This window comes from Emydura macquarii, unplaced genomic scaffold (genome assembly GCF_026122565.2).
Source record: "Emydura macquarii macquarii isolate MOO-44397 ecotype Brisbane River unplaced genomic scaffold, CSIRO-AGI_Emac_v2 contig_2768, whole genome shotgun sequence".
Lineage (NCBI taxonomy): Eukaryota > Metazoa > Chordata > Testudines > Chelidae > Emydura > Emydura macquarii.
In genome coordinates, this window is record NW_027132905.1 from 24,318,561 (window position 1) to 24,341,243 (window position 22,683).

The window sequence follows — 22,683 nt, forward strand, 5'->3', positions numbered from 1 at the left end:
ACATCAAACACAGAAGCCACATTTTCTATTCTTTGCTAGTCTTTTCTCTCCCCATTTTTTACGTGTTTATCTTGTTTTGTCTTCTTAGGAAAAGGGATCAAACGTTAACAATAACAGCAATGACACAGCCCCAGCCTATCTGAACAAACTTCTTTTCTATTCCCTAGAAACACAATTACCATCTTTAATATCACCTAAAAGACCGTCAAATACGGGATTTTTTCCCTTCTAAAAACTCTCCAGCTAAAGGGAAACAAAAGAAAAGATGTTGTTAAAACAAAAGCTGTAATAAAATGTTATAACTATTTTCCCTTCTTTTCTATATCTTTAAAAAAAGGTTTTAAAAAGTGTATTTACCATAATACTAAGCGAGTTAAAATCCTTGTATATCAACCCTAAACCTTATTTAAGACTGTGTAACGTTAAACGGTAACTAAATTATATTAACATACTTAAGCCAATATATTCCAGCTAAATTAATACAACTGTGTGGGGAGGGGAGGGGGGGATTGTTTTATCTGCTGTGTAATCTGCATAGCCAGTGGTGAACACCAAACTATTTTGCTTTATCAAGGATCCCACAAGTAGATTTCCACAGGAAAAACCACTTGCTGAAGGTGAAATTTAAAAGTCATGAGCTAGTGGCAGTCAAGGTTGAACACAAATTGCCTCACAGTTGAGACGCTACCAATTACTGTTCGATACCCAAATACCAAGCTGACAAAACCATCGTACTGTCGCAAGCTTGGTGTCCTGATGGAGTCAAGATATGTCTGTTAGTGTTTAAAACCCATAAACATATAAACCTTTCTTTTGACTCCTCTGTAAGAAACCTGTCACTGTACAATTAAGGAGAGCAGTGAATGTGCCCTAAAAGCTCAGAGGCTGCAGCAGTCTCACTCTTGTTCCTCTATGCGAGTTTGTTAGTTTTGCAGATGGAGTAACCCCACTTCTTGTCTTCTGCTTCCACCCTTCCAATCTCCCAATGGTGCACTGATTCCAACATGAAAGGCCTTAAAGAGTTGTGACTGAATCCCTGTCTCACTGACAACTTGCTGGCTATAACCATGCTTGTCTCAAGGTGGCACTATTTTGCTTCTGGCACAATGACAGCACATTACAGATGGCCTCAAGGTAAGGTGTAGCCCTGGGAAGGCAGAACAGGAAATCTTTACATAACCATATTCCTTAGTTGTATGTTTTACAGAAAGGCAAGGGCCAAACGAATTTAAGGTAATTTTATTACCACAAATAAACACATTTTACCCCTTTAATGGCTTTTATTACAAACACAGGCCAGGAATGCAAATGGCAGAAAGAAAATAAACCTGTTCATCAAGTTAATTTCTTCTGCCTAGGAAAAGTCATACCATTTTCTCACTTCTTTACTCTGAAATTTGTGCTTGATCTGTGTAGCCCTGACCTATGCGCTGTAACATAATTACCTGCACTCTCTGAATGAAGTTGTGGAATGGAAAAAAAAAAAAAAAACCAAAACCACAAAACCTTCAGATAACATCCTGATGCTGTTCCTTTCAACTTCTCACTGATCTATTGTATTGTTTCCTTTGACTGATCCACTTTAGCACAGTCTGTAATTTAACCAGACTTTGCAGAGTAAGATTGTGTATTGGTGGCATAGGATCGTATCTGAATTTAAGAAAATAATCTGCACATCTGACTTTCTTCAGAAGTCCTACTGATACAGTGGGAATTGTTTGTGTGGATTGAGAGTAGCACTTATGTTCTTTGACTGTAACATGCTTCTCGGGACAGAGACCATCTTCATATGTGCGCTGCATAGAACTGAGCCCACACCTAAGGCTCAAAAAAATAATACCAGTAGCATGTGGCCACAAGAAAACGTAAGAGTATAACAACATAAGAAAGGCCATACTGGGACATCAATGGTCCATCTAGCCCAGTATCCTGTCTTCCAACAGTGGCCAGTGCCAGATACTTCAGACGGAATGAACAGAACAGGGCATTTGATCAAGTGGTCCCTGTCATTCAGTCCCAGCTTCTGGCAGTCAGAGATTTAGGAACACTCAGAGCATGGGACTGCATCCCTAACCACCTTGGGTAATGGCCACTGATGAACCTAACATCCGAGAACCTATCTAATTCTTTTTGGAACCTAGTAGTACTTTTGGCCTTCAAAATCACTTGGAAAAAAGCTCCGCAGGTTGACTGTGCATTATGTGAAGAAGTACTTCCATATGTTTGTTTCAAATCTACTGACTATTAATTTCATTGGGTGACCCCTGATTTTGTGAAGGGGTGAACAGTACTTCCCTATTCACTTTCTCCACGCCATTCATGATATTATAGACCTCTATCATATCCCCCCTTAGTCATCTCTTTACTAAGCTGAACAGTCCCAGTCTTTTTACTCTCTCCTCACGTGGAAGCTGTTCTATACTCCTAATTATTTTAGTTGCCCTTCTCTGTACCTTTTCCAATTCTAAACTTTTTTAGATGGGGTAACCAAAATTGTACGGAGTACTCGAGGTGTGGGTGTACCATGGAGTTAGATAGTGGCATCATGATATATTCTGTCTTATTACCTATCCTTTTCCTAATAGTTTCTACCATTCTGTTAGCATTTTTGACTGCCACTGCATGTGGAGCAGATATTTTCAGAGAACTATCCACGATGACACCAAGATCTCTTTCTTCTGTGGTAATAGCTAACTCAGACCACCTCATGTTGAATACAATTTGCAACAAACATTAAAAACATTAAAAAAGGCATCACTTACAAGTTCTTCACATCAGTAATTCCTCGAAAGGCCTTCCTTGGGATTCCTTGAATTTGGTTCTCACTCAGATCTCTAAACAAGAGAAGAGGAAAAACATATCATATTAACGCAGAGAACACCTTGCTCTAAACTGCATTGAGATAATGGAATATAAACAGTTCGGCAACTCCAGACTTGTTAGACTTTGGCAAAAAAAAATCCCAATATTCCCTTTTTAGAAAATAAGTGGTGACATTTATTAAAAATGGCTATACACATTACAGAACTTCCACCACATCTTCAAATGTGTTTTATAGGCTGTAATATCAATCATTGTGTGTGTGAATCACTGCCATGATATTTGCAGCGCGATTGTGCACCTTAGCGTGTAATCTTTTAATTTGGTGCAAGTGCGGCTTTTCCCCCACTGTTCATGTGACCTTGTATCAATCTACCTGTTTAAAAAGCAAATAAAATTAATACATTATCTTAATTAATAACATTTTAAAATGTTTGGCTTTCCTATGATCAAATCATCATCAATGTATGTTGATGTTGATAGCTTTACTAGAGGCTGGATTAATAGTTAGAGAACAGATTCTTCCAATAATTTACTAAAATGTATTGCAAAATAAGACAAATAAAAATTTGATTAGTTTTGTTCAAAAGGCATTGTGCTGTGTATCACTTAGAAAAAATGCATTTTTAAAACCTGCGGTACAACACTTTAACAACCCTTTAACAACACTTGCAAATTTATTTTCCCTTAAAATGTTACAAAATTTCTGTAAATTAGAATCTTAAGATTTGCATTAGAGGCGGCACAGGTAGCAATGCCTATACTTCAGCTTGCCAAACTTCTAATATAGGTAGGTATGTCTACACAACTGCTGGGAGTGTGTCTCACAGTCTGGGTTGACAGACTTGCTCTAGTGGGGCTTGCATTAGCGCACTAAAAATAGCAATGTGGACGTTCTGGCTCAGGCTGGAGCCTCCAAAAGGGAGTGAACTTCAGAGCCCAAGCCCAAACATCAAAACATCTGCACAGCTATTTTTAGCACCCCAGCCTGACCCCCAACTCTAGAGTGTGACTGACTGAGCAAGACTTCCCTGTGAAATTGCTCCCTCTGGCACTGGGTGCTGGCATTGAGAGCAAGGACATGGTCTCTCCTGAACTCACAGTTCTCCCCATGCTGGTGACCAAGCAAGGAGGAGGAAGCAACTTGATTCAAATGCAAAGAAACAAAGCGGGAGGGGAGATAGGTGCCTGGATTGGGGGAGGAGAAAGAGATAAAGAGCAGGAGCAGGGTGAATAACAGGGCAGGAGAGGTGGAGGGGCTGGGGATGGGTGAGGAAAGGAAATGTGATGGGGAAAGGGCAGAAGCAAAGGGATTGGAAGAAGACAGGAGCAAAGGGAGGCGGGAACATGGGTGGGGCAGCATACTACAGATTCTGTCAGTTGGTGTGATCATTACATTGTATTAAAACATTCACTATGTTAAAAGGAATTTGCCCTGCCATGAGACCAGAACTCACATTTCCAAATGATTATTAAAAGGTAAGTGACAGCAAACAGATGGCATGCCACCAGATATCTTTTTCTTTTAATAAATTGTGTATTGCAGTGAGACCCCAACCCAGTCTCCTCCAAATTGGCTTTATTGAATATCAGCCTTGGAATCAAGAGCATTTCACAAAAGTCCATGCTGACATTCCAGGTCAAGCCGTGTCACCAAGGACTTTCTTCTGTTTTCTATCAGGCAGAGAAGGGGGGGAAGGAGGAGAGGGGACATAGGTTATATGTCTTTGACATCATACTAATTCAATTTATACCAGTCATCTAGTCTACACCAAATTCTTGTAGTAGACACAATTGTTCACTCAGACTCCCATCATCAAAAAAATGCTGTTGTATACAAGAGACTCTTTTTCAAACTAGATCCAAATTCTTTTTTGACCTTCCCAATTTGTCTGCCACTGATACATGCGGCAACCATTCCCCTCCCTCCCCGCTTTCTTCTGTCGCTTGCCAACAAAAAAAAAATCAGTTGTTTGATGAAGGGCCTTCATCCAGACAAACAAATCTGCAACCAGTCTATATGGAAAGGCAAAGCAAAGGATGTTTCAGATGCACATGAATGTAAATTATTTCACACCACCTCCCCTAGAACAATTGGCTTTGGTGTACGAGAGACACACAGGAGAACTGTAGTTGCTGGTAAAAGAGTGGTAAAGTGTGATTAAGATGTGGAACAAGAAATAAGGGTCAAAGGCAAGAGAAGGGCACAGACCAAAATAAAAAGGGCTTTAACTAGTGAAATTATGAGACCCAATCGACTACATCCAGAAAAAAAATTTAATTCATACTTCAATGTTTTGTTCAAGATTTTTATTCTGCATTGTCACAAAGCACCTTCAGAAACAAATTCCTGGTTTCAAGCAATTCTTCTAATAATATTAGGGATTAATCAGACCAATTTATGTTATTACCTTCCGTTTTCTCTCCATGCCTAAGCCCTCTTCACAGTCAAGTAAAAACAGGAGACTATAGGAAATTCATCCATTTTCTATGACAATCTGCTTGTAAATTATATTAATTTTATTTTCCATTGAGGCACTCTCCTCTGGCTAACAATACTGCCTCAATAAATCTCCAGGATTGTGTATTGATTTCATAAATACCTCTAGTGATCTGACAAACTGACAGCTTTAATGGTGTTACATTAAACGTGGAGAAAAGCATGGAGAAAAGTTCAGGGCTTCATGCTTCATTTTATGTAACTGCCCTTTCATAACTATAAGCATGCCTTCTGAGATGATTACTAATAGTGTGTTTATCTCTGCTTGATAGCAATATGCCAAATTATTGTTAAGCACCTTTCATAAGCAAGTAAACTACCACCAAATTCTTCCAAAACACTACAAAATCTGTCTATAATGTGTAGAAGCTGAATTCTAGCCAATCGGTCACACTGTTTCTTTCAAGTTTCATTTGGTCATTCTACAATGCTGTTTGTTCCATAATCATCAAAAGCATCAAAAGTTCCCTTGCCTGTTTTGAGTTAATATTCACAAAACAGAAAAACAGAAAACTAGCAAAAAATTTTTAAAAAACACAAATAACTAAGTTATTTGTTAGCAGAAACTATGGAAAAATAGATAAAATAAACTATCATAAAATACAAGATTGAGAAGAATTTTGGAATAAAAATAGCAAATAAATTATTAATCATAATACAGTCCTGAATCCTTACACAGTAGTTTTTATCTACCTATCTCAAAGAGAGTAACAGAGGGTATGAACCAGTGTCTCTAATTTATCACAAAGGAAGTTAAGTGAAATGAATTTTGTCTTTAGACAAAAAACAAACAACCCCCCATATTGTATAGAGAACACGTACAGCACATCAAATATCACTCAACTTGATAGTTTGTGAAACACAAACTCTAAGATGTGTTTTTAAGCCTCTGAAAGCCAGCTATTAAACATTGTATCCTTAATGGGCCATTCTCAGTGAGAAAGCAGCAAGACCAAAAGCTTAGCGTTTCTATATGAAAAAAGTAGTTTGGAGTATGGGGTGCTTCCCTTTATCAAAAGAGGAGTGTCTAGATATGCATGCTGTCCTGTACAGGGGTCTTCGATAATCAGGTTGTTTAGGAAAGGAGAGCCTGGACCATGTGAGATAGGAACTCAGAATGGACAAAAATACAGTCAGGATTTGTTCTTGGGACATGCAAGGTTCTTATCTTTGGCCTTGTCTACACAATGCAGGAGTGTGCACCAGCAGGTGTGAATTCTAAATGTGCAACCAAGGAATTGTGCACTAACTGGTCTATGTAGACTCTGCTGGTGCACACTAAAATTTCCTGAGTGTGCACTGATGTAGTCCTGTTTTAAACAGTATTACATTAACACACACTAGGGAACTTTTAGTGCACACCAGCAGAGTCTACAGCTAGTGCACGATATATTGGTGTACACTAGAACTTACCCTGTACTGGCACGCACTCCCAAACAGGAGTGCTAAACTAAGGGGTTTTATCTAGTTTACATTATGAGATGTATAAACCTAGATATGTTAAGCATGTTTTTTCTTTTTGTTTTCACTCCACCTTCACTGTTATTAATAGTTCTCTGGTCATGAAAGGGGGTTGACCTGCGCAGCCTCGTAAGACCTTGGATGCACCTTGTGGCCAATGCACGACGCACATGTGGATCACCTGACATTACTACAAACAGTTCTGCCTCTGGCACATGGCATACATGCGCACCCACGTATGGAATCCACATAGGGACAATCACTCGAAGAACTCTCCCTACCACTCAACCTCAATCTTGGTCACCAGGGCATGGACAAAGCCATCCTCTCCCAGCGAAGGGTGAATCAGACATGCCAGGGGAGAAACCATGAGAGCAAGGAAGTGACAAAGGTTGACACTAGGGTTAGGTAACTAACATCTGCTACGAACATTAATTCTAGCAACACGCCCTTGAGGAACTCAGGTATTCTCATTTCACAGATGGGTAAAGAGAGGCACGATATTAAAGCAATTTGGCTAAGGTGCACAGAAACTCAGTGGCACAGCAGCCAGATGACAGAATCCAGAAGTTGAGCTCCCATTCCCAAGCTCTGCACACTATACCATGCACTAATCTGGATTAAACTCAAAACTTGGCATGAATCAACAGGTTTTTCTTTTTTTTACTTGTAATTTATTAAAATGCTTTGGATGCAGATTAATTCTACTTGCAAGCATAAAGCTTCACCCATTTTGAAATAGGAAATGCAAGAACTTTAATAAAAGGACTGGGAGAAAAAACACTATCATTACTAATTGGCTCTATAGCCTTGGTTACAATGCTGTTTTCTAGGCTCCTGTTTTAACACTCCCTGGTGCATCTAAAGTGAGATTTTAAGTGCATTCCACAGCAAGAGATTATATCAGGTCTATTTTTTTTATTTACTTGCCAACAATGGAAGAGCCACATAAATCAGTTAATTGAAACACAGTCTCTATACACACTCATACAATAAGATTCTAAACTTAAATTGAAGCTCTAAAAAATGTAAATAGATGCTTAAAAAGTAGCATTTATGTTACAATGTCATTGCAAAACTGATGTTATGTTGATGAAAATCACACACTGATACGCTTGGGTTTTCTCTCTCCCTTTTGTTATTTTAATTATTTGCATGCTGAAGAGTTATTGGCCAACCTTTTCTTGTATGTACAGACCCTAACATTAAAAAGACTAATTTAAATAGAGAACTGATTGAAAAGAAATTGGAGTAATAAATATTTATTTTTGTTGAATGCTGCTCTTTGATTATTCCTCTTTCTAAGTTGGAATGACGTATACCACAGAATACAGTATTACCTAACAAAGAATCTGATTTACCTCTACTATCTAGAATGCGTAATTTAAAATATGCACGCACTCCAAGGGCATGTCTACACTGCAATTAGACATACATGGCTGGCCCGTGCCAGCGGACTAGCACTTGCGGAGCTTGGGCTGCAGGGCTGTTTAATAGCAGTGTAGACTTCCAGGCTCAGGCTGCACCCTGCGCACTGGGATCCTCCCACCTCATAGGGTCAGCCCCAGCCCGAATGTCCACAGCACAAATAAACAGCCCCACGGGCACAGCTGAGTCAGCTAAGACAGGCCAGCTGCAAGTTTTTAACTGCAGTGTAGACATGCCCCAAGATTTAAAAACTCATTAAGTGCACATGGTCCTCAGCCCAACACACATCTTTTGTGATATGTTACAGAGTGTGAACTGAATCATGAAGTTCCAGTACATTGAAAAAGAAGGGAAAATCTGGGTAATTTGAGATGGTCTATTAAAATATATTTTAGTTTTATACACAATCCCATTGTTCCTTTGTAATAAGGCAGTAAAGCAACATACAATGACACTTTTAGATTGGATAAAGATCACAAGGTCTACAGTGGCCAGTTGTATTTCTGAGTGAAAATGATATCAGAGTATGCATGCTGGTTTTCAGAAAGCGTTTCTGATTTTTGATACAAGTGAAGAGAACAGATGAAACTCAGAAGAACTCACCCCCTGTATACTTTAGATTCTTTCCCAGCCTCCATTCTGCCAATTGATAGGAAAACTGCTTTCTAACTTCCTGTCTGATAGTGGCAGAAAGAGGGAGAGAAGAAGCTGCCACTAACATGTCCTCCTTGGTTGAATAAAGGAATAAGAGAAAAAAAGACTATGGAAAAGTGAATCCAAGAAAAGCTACACAAGGAAAATAAATGTTTGACTATTTCTGCTTCAATATATTGAGTAGAGCTGGTTGGAATAATCACAGGGTTTGTCTTGAAAATTTTCTTTCCATTTTCAATCAATAGTTTTATTTTATGAAAATGTTCTCACCAGTTTCAATATTACATACTCTGATAATGAACAATAATTTGTAAATATGATACTGTCTTTGTAATTCAGGGAATCAATACAGAGCGCTGTATTAAAGCTTCCCTGATAAAGGGGGCAAATTCATGGCTGTGTGTGTGAGAATGATCATGTTAGTAGATTACAAAAGCAGAATTAACTATATCCAGGTGTACAATTTTTATGTTTTCATCTTGTCAGGATATCTGGTTAATAGTCAGTCATTTCAGATATTTGTTTGTTGGTGTGTGTTTGTGTAAAAGCAAACTCTTCTGTTTTTGTGCAGGCAATGATTTGCTAAATATTTCTGACAATGATCAGAAACAACATTTTCTTTACACACCAGACTAGAGATAGGCTGAGCTAGTTTGGGAAAAACTAAAACTTGCTCATTGCAATTTGTCTCATTTTGAAATATTTTTATATTCCACAGCATCTTTCACATAAACACCATCCCCCAAAGTGCCTTAGGGTGTGTCTACACTGCAGTTAGATACCTACAGCTGACCTGTGCCTGCTGACTAGGGCTCACATGATCAGGCTGGGCTGTTTCCTCACAGTGTAGATTTTCGGGTTTGGGCTAAAGCCTGGGCTCTGGGACCCTGTGAGGGTGGGAGGGTCACAGAGCTCAGGCTGCAGCCCAGGCCTGAATGTCTACATTGCAATTAAACAGCCCCACAGCCCAAGCCCCATGAGCCTGAGTCAGCCACAGGTGTTTAATTCCAGTGTAGACTGACCCCCAGAACTAAGAAATGCATTTCTGAAGTTAAATAGTTACTGATGGAGAAAAATCATGAAGGATAATGAAGGGAGAGAAGGAATGTTTTCAGAAAATACATAATAAAATATGTGAATCAGTGAGGTGGATGAAGATATAGAAAGGCTCTTTCAGATGGTAGAAGCTGCAGAGAAGAGAACTCTTGCAGCAAGAATATCCAGATTATGAGGGACTAGAACGGCCAATGCTAGGGAAGTGAAGGCAATCCCAGAAGGAAGGAAATGGGGAATGGGAGAGAAGAAAAGATAAGAGAAGGCAAGTCACTGAGGAGGAAAGGAAAGAGAAGTTTGCTTAGTTACAACTGTAACAAGCTACAGAGTATTTTAAAAACAAAGTTTGGCCATTCTTTCCTGAAGCCTTTACTATAGTCTGCAACAGATCAAAGTACCTGAAATCCAGTCTACAACAAAACCATAATCAAACTGGGTACCATCACAACAGTTCCGGCATGCACAGTCACCACCATGGACTCCATTCTAAGTGCTGCGATTTCTTTCTTGTTCATCAGTCAAATCTATATTAAAGGATATGGGCAAGACTATAGCACTGCTGCTCTGATACCCTGCAGTCTGAACCAGCCAGTCTTCTTTGTGAAGAGTGAGAAAGAAGAGTGAGACTACTGATTCAGAAGATGAGTGGGTGTGAGTCAGGAGAGTTGGGTAGTGAGTGACTGGTGTGGTGGGTTTCTGATGTGTGAGATAAACAGGTGCAAAACGTACAGTTGCAAGAAAATCCGTCTGTGTGAAAGACACACAGAAGCCCAATCATCAAGGTCACGTGATACAAATGATGAGATGTCTGTGTTGATGTTTATGGTATGGATGATCCAGCCAATTTTTCCTGGCCGATATATTTTTCACCACAATTTCTGCAAGGCTTAAATAATACTTAGCACTTGTAACAACTAAATGCTGTTCTTGTATAAACATCACTATTAACAAATCTTCTAACTCCTGTATGAGATGGGCAAGTAACATTACCCCATTTTACAGGTGAGCTATTAAATCATACAGTTAGCTCTTTAGACTATGTCAAATGCTCCTGGCCCTAATCCTGTAGGTATGCCAGATATGCTTCTGGCAGGTAACATTTTCCAGCTTGAAACAGTAATTAAGACCAAGTTTGCTTACTGTGACTACAGTACGACTGAGCCATGGCAACACTGGAGCTCAAGTCAGCTCCTCTACGATCAGTGGAACAATGATTCTATGATACTACTAGATGTTAAGCAAAAAGGATAATAGTTAAGCACCATAAAGAAGCAATTGCATCTTTCCTCATGCCTTAAGAAAGCATATAAGAGGCTAATTGCTGATGGGGATACATGACAAGATCTTAAGAATTACAGTATTGTGACTGTCACTTTGTGAAAGCAAGCAACCATTATATTGTCACCTTTGCTTTGATGAAAGGCAGACAAAACTTGCCACCACTGCCACTGAGAAAGCACAGACATCAGCAGTGACTCGGATATACAAGACAAGAGCAGGTTCTATCTCTGGCTTGTACACTGAGCTATTAAAGATGATTGTTATTCTTACTAAAAATAATACTGCTGGAGAGCAACCCCTCTCTGGGAAACTACCAAGAAAGCCCCATTCTTAAAAAAAGAAAAATCTAGCTTCAAGCTATCTAATAGAAACATTGTGATGATTTGCAAAGACATAGACATGCACTGCTACTCATTCACTACTTCTAAACCAGTTGCTGGAGGATGTACACCAGTATTTCTTCATTGCTGTTGATTCTATTGTAGAGCAATCGATAGTGGTTCTATACTCAACATTCACACAATGCTCTACAAAGCATAAACCCAAGGCAACACACAAGTGCATCCTTTAAGGACTGGAATACTGAATATATACTGAGCTTGGAACAGGGGGAAAGGGATTAAGCATACAGCCAAGCAAAGACAAATCAAAGCAGCAAATGCTTTTTTCAGCCTTCTCCTGCTCCAAGGTCAAATTTAAAAAATCATTATCTAATAAAAATCTTTACCCACGGTTTCAATGACACACAGGCTTACACACATGCTTAATTTTACACAATGAGCAGTGTAGTTGATGGGACCACTGAGTATTAAAAGCGTAATATTTTAATTTTAGTTTGCTTTATACCAATTATAGGGCTTGTAGATTTTTTGTATTTTGCTCACTTAAATCAGAAAAATTATCATTTGCTTTCACTGCCCACTTCTTGTGCACTAAGCAAAACGCTGCAGCTTTTTGTGTAACTAACACTGCAGAGGAATATCTGACGTAGCCAAGACAAAAATCAATTAAATTAAAAATCTATCCAAATATTTGTTGTATGGAGTTTTATATTTTTTTATATAGTTACTTTTAAGTAAATGTGGTTAAGCTACATAGTAATGTCCCTTTAAGGAACTATATTTGTTCTTCATCAATGTCTTTTATAGTTATTCATGGGCTTTCTCCTACCCTCTCCTCAAATACTACAACAGCAATGAACATTGGTGAAATAATACTTTGTGCAGCTCAGTCATTTTAAAGCAACCAAACATATAATTAGTATATTTTGTTACCTATTAATGTTTGGCAATTGACACACAAAAACACAGATGTCCAATTTCACTTTCAATCTATTTCCTCTAAACATCCAACTCTGGTGAATGCTCAGGAACAGACCATTACCAAGGAACATTGGACTCTTATTTATGCACTTTAAACAAATGGAGGAGCACTGCCTCAAAACAGATGATCTAGGTTCTTCCATTTCATGCTAGTTACATCCTAGCCTTATCTATCACAGCAAGAGGGACTTTCCAGTAGCAAAATAGTACACTACAGTTTTTTGATGTCAACTTTAATAGGAATTTATCCTAGTAAGTAAATCTCTTCTATTAGTGATTCAGACACTGCCATATGCAATAGTGTCACTGTCAAAGCAAGATGAAAGAATGCGTATGTCCTAGTTACAGATCACTGATTTCTATTAATGCATTTTCATTACACAGCTTCCTTCCAGATTACAACAGAGAACTACAAAACCTAGTAAAAAAGAACCACATGTAGTTCAATGAGCTAGGACTGACCTCAATAGAAAGAGAAATAATTTCCCAACACTTTATAATTGCTAAGAAATATTCCATTGCTGGCGGTACGGTAAGAATTTACAGATCTCTCGCTGCTTTTATGATATTAAAATTTAGTAAAGGAAAGAAAAACAAAAACATAGGTGCTTTAAGACCTGCTTTCTTTCTCAAGAAGATTAATATCTACACTATTCAGACATTTTACCAAATTTTACCGATTGCTTGGGTAAAAATGATCATGAAATGATGAATTCATTATTCAAACAAATGGTAGGAGGGAAATAAGCACAATAAAGACAATGAGTTTCAAGAAGGCAGACTTTAGCAAACTCAGGCAGTTGGTAGGTAAGATCCCATGGTAAAAAATTCTAAGCAGAAAAAGGAGTTCAAAAGAGTCAGCAGTTTTTCAAAAAGGGCGCAAGAACCAACTATTCCACTGCATGGAAAGATAGGAAGTATGGCAAAAGACCACCCTGGGCTTATCTAGGAGATTTTCAATGATCTGAAACGCAAAAGAGTCCTACAAAAAGTGGAAAGTAGGTCAAATTACAAAGTATGAATATAAACAAATAAAACAAGTATGTAGGGACAAAATTAGAAATTCCAAAGCACAAAACTAGCTGGGATGGATTGTAAGTGTTTTGGAGGATAGGATTAAAATTCAAAATGATCTGGACAAACTGGAGAAATGGTCTAAAGTAAACAGGATGAAATTCAATAAGAAAAAATGCAAAGTACTCCATTTAGCAAGGAACAATCAGCTGCACATGTAAAAAATGGGAAATTGCCTAGGAAGGAGTATTGCAGAAAGGGATCTAGGGGTCATAGCGGATCACAAGCTAAATATGAGTCAACAGTTTAACACTGTTGCAAAAAAAGCAAACATCATTCTGGGATGTATTAGCAGGAATGTTATAAACAAGACACAAAAAGTAATTCTTCTGCTTTAATCTGTGCTGATTAGGCCTCAGATGGTATCGTGTCCAGTTCTGGGTGCCACATTTCAGGAAAGATGTAGACAAATTAGAGAAAACCCAGGGAAGAGCAACAAAAATGATTAAATGTATATGACTTATGAGGGAAGAGTGAAAAAAACTGGGTTTGTTTAGTCTTGAGAAGAGAAGAGTAAGGAGGACATGATAACAATTTTCAAATACATAAAAGGTTGTAGGAGGAAGAGGGAGAAAAAAATGTTCTTGTTAGTATCTGAGGATAGGTCAAGAAGCAATAGGTTTAAATTGCAACAAGGGTGGTTTAGGTTGGACATTACAAAAAAACTTCCTCTCAGGGTAAGTAAGCACTGGAATAAATTCCCTAAGGAGGTTGTGGAATCTCCATCATTTTAAGAGCAGGTTAGACAAACACCTGTCAGGGAAGGTCTAGATAATACTTAGTCCTGTGTTGAGTGCAAGGGACTGGAATAAAAGACCTCTCAAGGAGACTTCCAGTCCTACAATTCTATGATTCTTTGATCATGAACTTTTCGGGAGGAGGGGTCTGCTATCATTTAATTCGTATGTAAAACTATGCAGACTTCTGAAATTGTAAAAAGGAAAATAAATAATTATAGTGGATGCCATGTATACTGTAATTAGATACAATTACATTTCATTTATTATCATGAAGCAGAAATTAATCTCAAATTATTTTAACACTGCCATGTGAAGAAAATCATTCTGGTTGGAGTTTAAGCCTCTTCATGATGAAGCTATTCTGTGGCAAAAAGGGCCTCACTGTAAGAGGGTTCCACAATAGCCCAATGTATTACTCATGATGTAACACAATTACTTAAAATCAGATGATAACCTTAGACCAATAATACCTGTTGCTGAACTCTCTCACAGTCAACCCTGCAGATGAGCACAGGCAAGTGCCAAGAAAGTTACTTTAGAACAGTGTTTCTTAACCTGGGGTTTTAGAGGGGTTGCAAGTGCAGAGCTGGTATTGGGGGTGGCAAGAAAGGCAATTGCCTGGAGCCACAGGGGTGCCATGAAACTAAGTTACATGCCTCAGCCCCATGGGGGTGGGATTCAGGCTTCAGGGGTACAGTAGTTTGGAAAGGTTATGAACCACTGCTTTAGAAATTGTTTAGCTATTTATTTTAGAAATTTAGCTATTGTATATTGCCTGTGCTTTCATTCATAACATTTTTATAATCAGATTCCAAGCCTGGAAGAGACCAGCAGATCATCCAGTTTGTCCTTCTCTATATAATACACACCACCAGGGTTTAAATTCTCACAGCGTATTTCCTGGAGCAGACCACACCCCAATTTTCCACAGGAGGCACCAAGGCATAAGGCTTTAGCCCCATAGAGTGCATTGGGGCTAAGGGCTTCAGTCCTGTGAGGGGGACGGGGTTTGGGGTTTTGCCCTGCGGGCTAAAATATTTTCCAGAGCTCTGCTTCAGACAGCTCTGGCTGAATTTAAGCCCTGCAGGCCACTAAAACCACCCCCCACCCCGCACACTAAACCCAACAACCAAAATTAGACCAATATATTACAACTGAGACTGAACTATTATGTGCCACAGGCAGAAAACACGAGGCAGTGTATCAATGCCCAAGGCCCCTGCAATGGCAAGGAATTAACTGAGATAATCCCAGCAAGTGACCTGCACTCCATGCAGCAGAGGCAAGTGAAAACGTCTCAAGGTCGCTGCTAATCTGCCCTGAGAAAAACTTCCTTCCCAATCCTATATATGGCAATTAGTTAGAACCTGAGCATGTGAAGAAGAACCAGATAGTTAAACACGTGAGAGAGAGAATGCTTGGCACCACATCAGCACGCTGGTCTATGCCATCTACTGTCTTCTCTCCAGCCGTGGCCACCTGTGATACCTCAGAGGAAGGAGGCCACAAAACAAAACCGGAACATATTGGGAGGAAAAATCCCTTCCTCCAGGTGACCAACTGAACCCCTCAGGCATGAGCTTTAGAAACATAGGACAAAAATCAGAATGCCCCAAGAACAGTTGAGCTCTGACCCCACCATCACAAGCAATCCTATCATATAATACCACTCAAAAATTTGTCCAGCTTTTATTTTTTCTCTCTCGTGATTCTTCCTTTATATTTTACCTGCTGAGAATCACTTAGTTCCTGGGAGCTTTTTAGAAATACTAAATGTGTAACTAGATATAGTTCATACTGTAAGGGGAAGGGTTGTGTTTGGGAAAGGCATGGCACTTCGTGGGTGCTAGTGAAAACAAATAATTAATACTAAATATGAAATGGTATTTAACTACAAACCCTTCAAACGTTTTTGTATTTTTAATTCAGTTGTTCCATGTGGATATGATATTTAGGCTTATTAGACCAAGATGTGTGATCTCATGTGGCTTATGCTGTTGGGGGTATTCTCATAAAAAGCAACTGTATAAGCAAGAAAAAATCCTTCTTCCATATGCCATATGGCATGAATTCAACCCTGAGCCTCATATGCTACTCAGTTACACCATCTGTAACATAGAGGAGAATCAGGCCTAACATCTGTGCACTCATCAGTGAGGCTGCATGACCTTTACAAACCTCATTCCAATATTTTCCCATACATAAGATCAAAGATTCATTGAAGCATTACCCCAGTCATTCCCTTTCAAAAGTACCGAGACAGGCACAAACACCTTGAGAACTCGAGTAGACTCACAGAAAGTTTATCAATCAATATCTCTTGGCTTTTTTGGTGAAGTGCAAGGGGGTGGGGAGAGAGGAAGTTTTCAGTGTGGTATATATTACAGTATAGTACAAAGAAACAGGATATCTTGTTATCAAGGATGCCTGAATGCGAACCCTCAGTTGTGTTAATGTCTAAATAGTTCCTCTTTCGGCTTCCACATGTTTAAAATAATACACTTCTCCAAAACTGCAGCAGGTAGATAAACTGTGACATATCACCAGACCTACTGAAAGTTGGCAGTACATCTTCTCTACAGTCAAATGTGATGGCTTAATAGTGCTGATATTGGATAAAAAGAAGAGTTTTACTAAATATTCTGTTATCTTAATGTTTGGTAGGGCTTCTGTGCAGGAGATATAGTAATATTTAGGGACTGATGTAAGGTAAATGGAAAATCAAGGCAAGCCATTCAAAAATTTGCAACCCTCGCAGAACTAACTTCATTGCCATTTATGCACATAGCAAGTCTGGTCTGCTACTGATGCCTGAACATTCAATTTCTTATATTCAAAGCTATGTGATGGAAAGAGAGGGACAAAGATTACACACACACACACAAGTATGGAATAAAACTACTATTATTCCACTATGAAATCCTTGCTTCATATTTGTCTCCACTGCACAGTTAAGACTCCACTTTTACATTGAATTCAATAGTTCACACAACAGTTCACGCTCCCGCAACACACATACACACACACACACTCTCTCAAGGAAGATATTTGTGCTTATTATTTAAAATAACAAGAAAAGGCTCTTGTGACACGTTTCAAGCTTTATTCTTGAAGAAGACAAGGGAACAAGGGCACTACTCCGATTAATCAGCAAATGTCTTGCTTCAGCGCTCTGCAAGAGGATTTATTTACATAAAGCCACTTCCAGAAATGAACTCGACTTTCCTCTGAGTCACTGTCAAACATGTTACTGGATTTCAGATTGACAATGTCAGCTCAGAAAATTAAATTAAGCGTAAGAGGAGCTGATGGCTGAGTGGGGAGAGGGAGGAGGCGCCCTGCTTGACAGACTCCAAGAGGAAGCAGGAGAAGTACACAAGTTCCTGTTTCGTCTTTCTCTATTATAAGAAACCACTGAAGAATCACAAAGATCGTCAAGTCCCAAAGCAATTCAATGTCATCACTCCTGGATGAGTTTGAGTTTTAGCACCGGTCTCAATCTAACTTCCACTCTAGCTATGTGAGCTTGCAAAACAAACCACTCATACCAATAGTTCTTGGCTTTAAATTAGCAAAATCCTTAAAGTTAGGAACAAACTAGTAAATGTCCAGCTTTAGTGGGCTTTTGAAAAGCCAGTCAAGCCGGGTTCTGCATATAAAGAGCAGAAAGGATTGAATGGTTCACAGGAAATCCTCCGTGTACCTGAATCGTTCATTTTACCTTCAAATACACTTTCCTGAACTTTGAAAGGAAAAATGTTCTGCAAATGCACAGCAGGAGAGCTCCCATCACTGCTGACACTAAGTCCTTAGATGCAGGCAACTTCCGATTACATGTTACATTCCAAGAAAACATGAACAATTTAAGCTGTATTGTAACTGTGAGAGGCAATTTTTAGCCTTTTTTTTTTTTTTTGGCAGTCAGTCAGTCAGTCAAACCTCTGAGTTGAAGAAATTATCCCACAACATTCTTTCAATAAAATCAATGTAATTTCAAAAAGACTCAAAATTATTTTCTAGTGTAAACTAATTTAGCAGGAGCTGTGTTCCCTAAGGTTTGGAAGCATGGTACCTAGCAGCATAGCTATTCCTAAAATTCAGCATTGTATAATTTTGTCTTCCACATTGCAATTGTTCTATAGCACCTTTTTCATCCCCATACATATTTTAAACAATTTATAATTTGCTTTCATATCTTATTAAAAACACCAGATAATTGATACTAAATATATGTAGGATCTCGCTATTGATAAGTAGGTTTGTAGTTTGAATATTATCTTTGACTATTATTTTTTCTCTTTTATGTACTTAGTTCAAATATTGCACTGAAAGTTTTTCAGTCTTCTATATATTACCCTTATTTCCAGCTACTCATTTTGAAAGACAACAATTAAGACTGTTTCTCACTAGTGGAGTAAACATGGGAACAGTAAAGGTTGAAACTAAATTTAAAAATTTCCATGAGAAACTGACTCACAGGTCTTGTTTTAAAGGAAGCTATATACTGTTCTAACTTGTATGAGGTGCTTTCTAGAAAGCGAGGAAAAATGGGCTTTTTATCAACCACTTATTTGATAAATCTCTCAGTAGAAAATTGCTAACACTGTGTCCTTGGCCATCACAGACTTGGCCTAAGTATAAAAGTGACCCTTTTTTGATGTCACATCCCTATAGAAAGGGTAATCACAAATGCAGCGAAGAGAGAAGACAAAGCTACAATAAGGATCAGAGTTTATTTTTGTGAAACTGACAGAAACCCCTAAATAGAAGGCTGGCTGCACAGGGCTTTTTTGTAAGTCTCAAATGTATACATTGCAAGCATTTCAGTTAGATAACATAAAATTTCAAGGCACATAGTTAATGTTCAAATGGCAGAATGTATTGATTCTCTTCCCATCCCCTAGTAGCTTAAGTTTACCCAAAAGACTATTTTATTTAATTAACTTGATGCTTTATTAATATAAATATTCCACTATTGATCATAAGAGAAGCTGACGCATGTTTGAGTCAGGCATACATCAGATCCATTTAATAGAGCTCTACTTAGGAGAGTAGTTGGCCCTAAATCAAGGTAAATGGTAGCAAGTGCTCCTTTGGGATGACAGGACTTAGCTGAATCTATAACATTTTTACGGAGCTAGTTTTTTTAAAAGCAGAAAGCGTATGGAAATTAGATATGAAAATGGTCTCTCCTTGCACGTATCAATTAAGCATGTCAATACCTTAATTAAATTGCTCAACTTAATGAGATTTATATCAATGAATATGTTTTATAGTTATAATAGCTTTTTTGGCCAGTGTTCAAGATGTCAAATAAATTGTGAAAAGAGGATTAAAAAAAAGTAGTAATTGACATTCTGAACTGAAGCCAGTATTTTTTCCCCTCTCTTTTCCCTCCATTCATGTGATTTTGGAGAACATATAAGTAATGAACCCTGTAATAGCTTCGCTTTTTAAAATGTCTTTCTTCTGCAGTTCTAATCTTTCTTATCAAATTCTCTGTCTAAGTAGCACACCATTTGATTTTAAGGAGCACTTCATCCTAAATGATTATAGGTTCTTTTTCTACAAGGTTTGCAGAGTTCCTTGCTCCAAGTCCAATGGAAGTAACTTTCATGCCACTTAAAAATATAGCTTCTGTAGAGTCCTTTATACCAATATGGGATAGCACAATACTTTGGGGGCATATAGCTGCTTAGACCCACTCACTAGCCAAAGAAGAAGAACAAATTTTAATATTATGGGACTGTCCACTGTTTTCAGAAAAGGATTTTCTCACCCTCACCCTCCACTTACTCACTCCTAATCCATCCTCCCAGGCTCAGACAAAATATACTTTCTGAAAATCTATAGGAGGATTGAAGAACTGATACAGAAAAAGTGTCAGAAAGTACAATTTCCAGAAAGGAAACTTTCCCATTTCCTTGATGGTTTCTGCAGTGCTCTAACAAAAATTTATAAGCAGTGTCACCAAAAGAAGGAAAAGGAAACAAATTACTAACTCACTGCCTGGGAGATGAATTTCCAATGAAATAAATGACATACTTACAAGCTGCTAACTCCAGTCTTTCTGAACTCATTGGTCTCCCTATTGACGACTCAAACCTGGGCAATTTAGGTTAGAAACTCTTGTTCAGGTGACACTAAAACAAGGAACTTCAAATTAGACACCATGTTCTCAGCTTCAGGTTGATCATGAAGTACTAAAGGTTTCTGATGAGATCATTTATAAAAGTAAGCTGACTACAGGTCAGAATTTGGCACCAAGACATCGAAACAACCCCAAGTAAAAAAGTGGCAGGTCTGTTGCCTTGAAGTCTTAGTTCTGCCTCTAATATATTCCGTGCAACCTTAAAAAGGTTACTAAATTTTCCAGAGCCTCAATTTTCCAGTATGTGAAATGGGATTAATAATTCATACTGAAGAGGTGCTGTCAGGCTTAGTTAACTAATGTTCATAAAAGTTCTATGAGATTCTCAAATGAAAGGTACTATAGAAGTGCAAGACATTATTTCTAGCAAGCTGTCAAAGTGGACTGCAGTGCAGTGAAAATACATAATGCCATTCCCTCTGCGTGACACAGACTAACTGAGGAAAAGACACCTAGGAAGAAAGTGATAGTGCTGTTCACATAAGATTTGCTCTGTCATTAACCGCAGGCAGATAAAGATAAACTGAAGTTAATAGCAGGAGTTCATGGTAACATGTCATTTTTTTAAAAAACAGTCAAATAAAACCTCTAGACAAACACTAATTTTGAAGTGAACGGAGGAATTTTCACATGGAAACAATTGTTTTAATTTAAATGTGCTCAGTTAAACCACACACTTGACAACTTTTCCCTCCAAATGCGGACTAAATAAAAAAGTCTGAAGTAATTTTTGGACAGCTGAATAAATAATTGAAACGTTAACATCAGAAAAGGCACTTCCAACCAATTCTTCTGTATATGCTGAAGATGAGTTTAAGGAGACCAGCGCTTGACAAAACTAGGGAAGTGGAACGACAGATCATCTTGCAGCCCTTTGGACGGTCTGAGAAACTCATACTGTTAAGTCCCATTGACTGCAGGGCAGAAACCTCTATCCTCTTGCACACAAGGCAGACAAAGATCCTCTATCCTCTTGCACACAAGATATTTTTACCTTTTTTTAGTGTAGGGCTGACTGTTCCTAAGGAGAAGGAAAAGGCAGATGTTGGCACCCTTTCTGATGCTCTTTTTCCCTTGTCCAAGGACCTTGGAAGCTCCTCCTTGTTCCATTCCTGGCACAGGGAGGAGAAGCATACCCATGGCACTATCACTGCTGCCACTCCACCTCCTGCAGTATTCCTAGACCATGCCCCCTCTCCTAGTCTCCCCTGACCTGGTGGGAAAAGGAGTCTTGCTGGGCAGCACTGATCTGTTGAAATCAGACCTGTACAGAGCTGTGTCTGCTTTCTTCCTGCTCCTCACTCCAAACGAGGGGATATGGAGAGGATTGGCCCCCCAGGGGTGAGACTTTGAGGGGAGAAGGACTGGAGACAAAGGATTAGGAGTTAGTTCCGGGGCTACTCACTAGGGTGCCAGGTATCTCACACACTGACGGTCCTCTGCTTCCCCTCCTGCTGTCAGCTCCCTCAGAATCAGAGCCTCCCCCCAGTTCAGGCAGAAGGTACCCAGAGTGCGTCACAGCCTGGCACCTGTCCTGTATGGCAGAACCTCTGTTGGGGTCAGCTATACTACTTGCCAGCAAAAGGAGCTCATTACACATGCGACAAAGATCCTGCTTTATGGAGTGCGCTGGAGGCAAATGCACACAACTATGTCAGTTTTCCCTCGACCTCAAGGCTTCCTTGAGCTCCTGAAAGGGATCCCCCTCCTGCAGGAGACAGAAACAAGTCAAAGACATGAGTAGGTCTTTAAAAATGCTGGAGGAGGACATCCTAAAAAACCCAGTGATTTGTCTCCAGCTGCTGGATAGGATGAACTATAACCTAGGTATCTGGACTGGTGCAGATAAATGAAGAGAAAAAAACCAGTTCTTACTCAGATGCTTTTGGTAAAATGACAATGTTAATACTGTAAGGGTGTATCTGTGCACAGGTATGGGAATTAATACTTTACCTTTACTCTAACAGAAACTAATTATGATTTGGTCAATTGGTGTCTGTTAATTTCCAAATAAAATTGGATGTTGGTAGAAGTGTACAATAAAGTTGGGACGGAGGCTACTCTGTTCTACAAAAGCAAGCACTATAATAAAGGCTGGAATGTTTACAAGTTACTAACGCACCTTTGATTACACAAAGTAATAATCAAAGTCTTTCAAAAATCCATTAGACTTCTCAGTATTTTATTTCGCTGGTTTTC

At 38.8% G+C, this 22,683-nt stretch overlaps 1 protein-coding gene across 2 annotated transcripts in view; it reads right to left on the reverse strand.

Moving 5' to 3' along the window:
* Positions 1 to 22,683, reverse strand: part of SLIT3 (slit guidance ligand 3) — a 676,405-nt gene that overhangs the window by 305,476 nt on the left and 348,246 nt on the right. For both annotated transcript variants that reach the window (XM_067566650.1, XM_067566651.1), the window contains exon 5: positions 2,763 to 2,834. In XM_067566650.1, the coding sequence (XP_067422751.1) occupies positions 2,763 to 2,834 (72 nt within the window). The remainder of the gene's footprint in view (positions 1 to 2,762; positions 2,835 to 22,683) is intronic.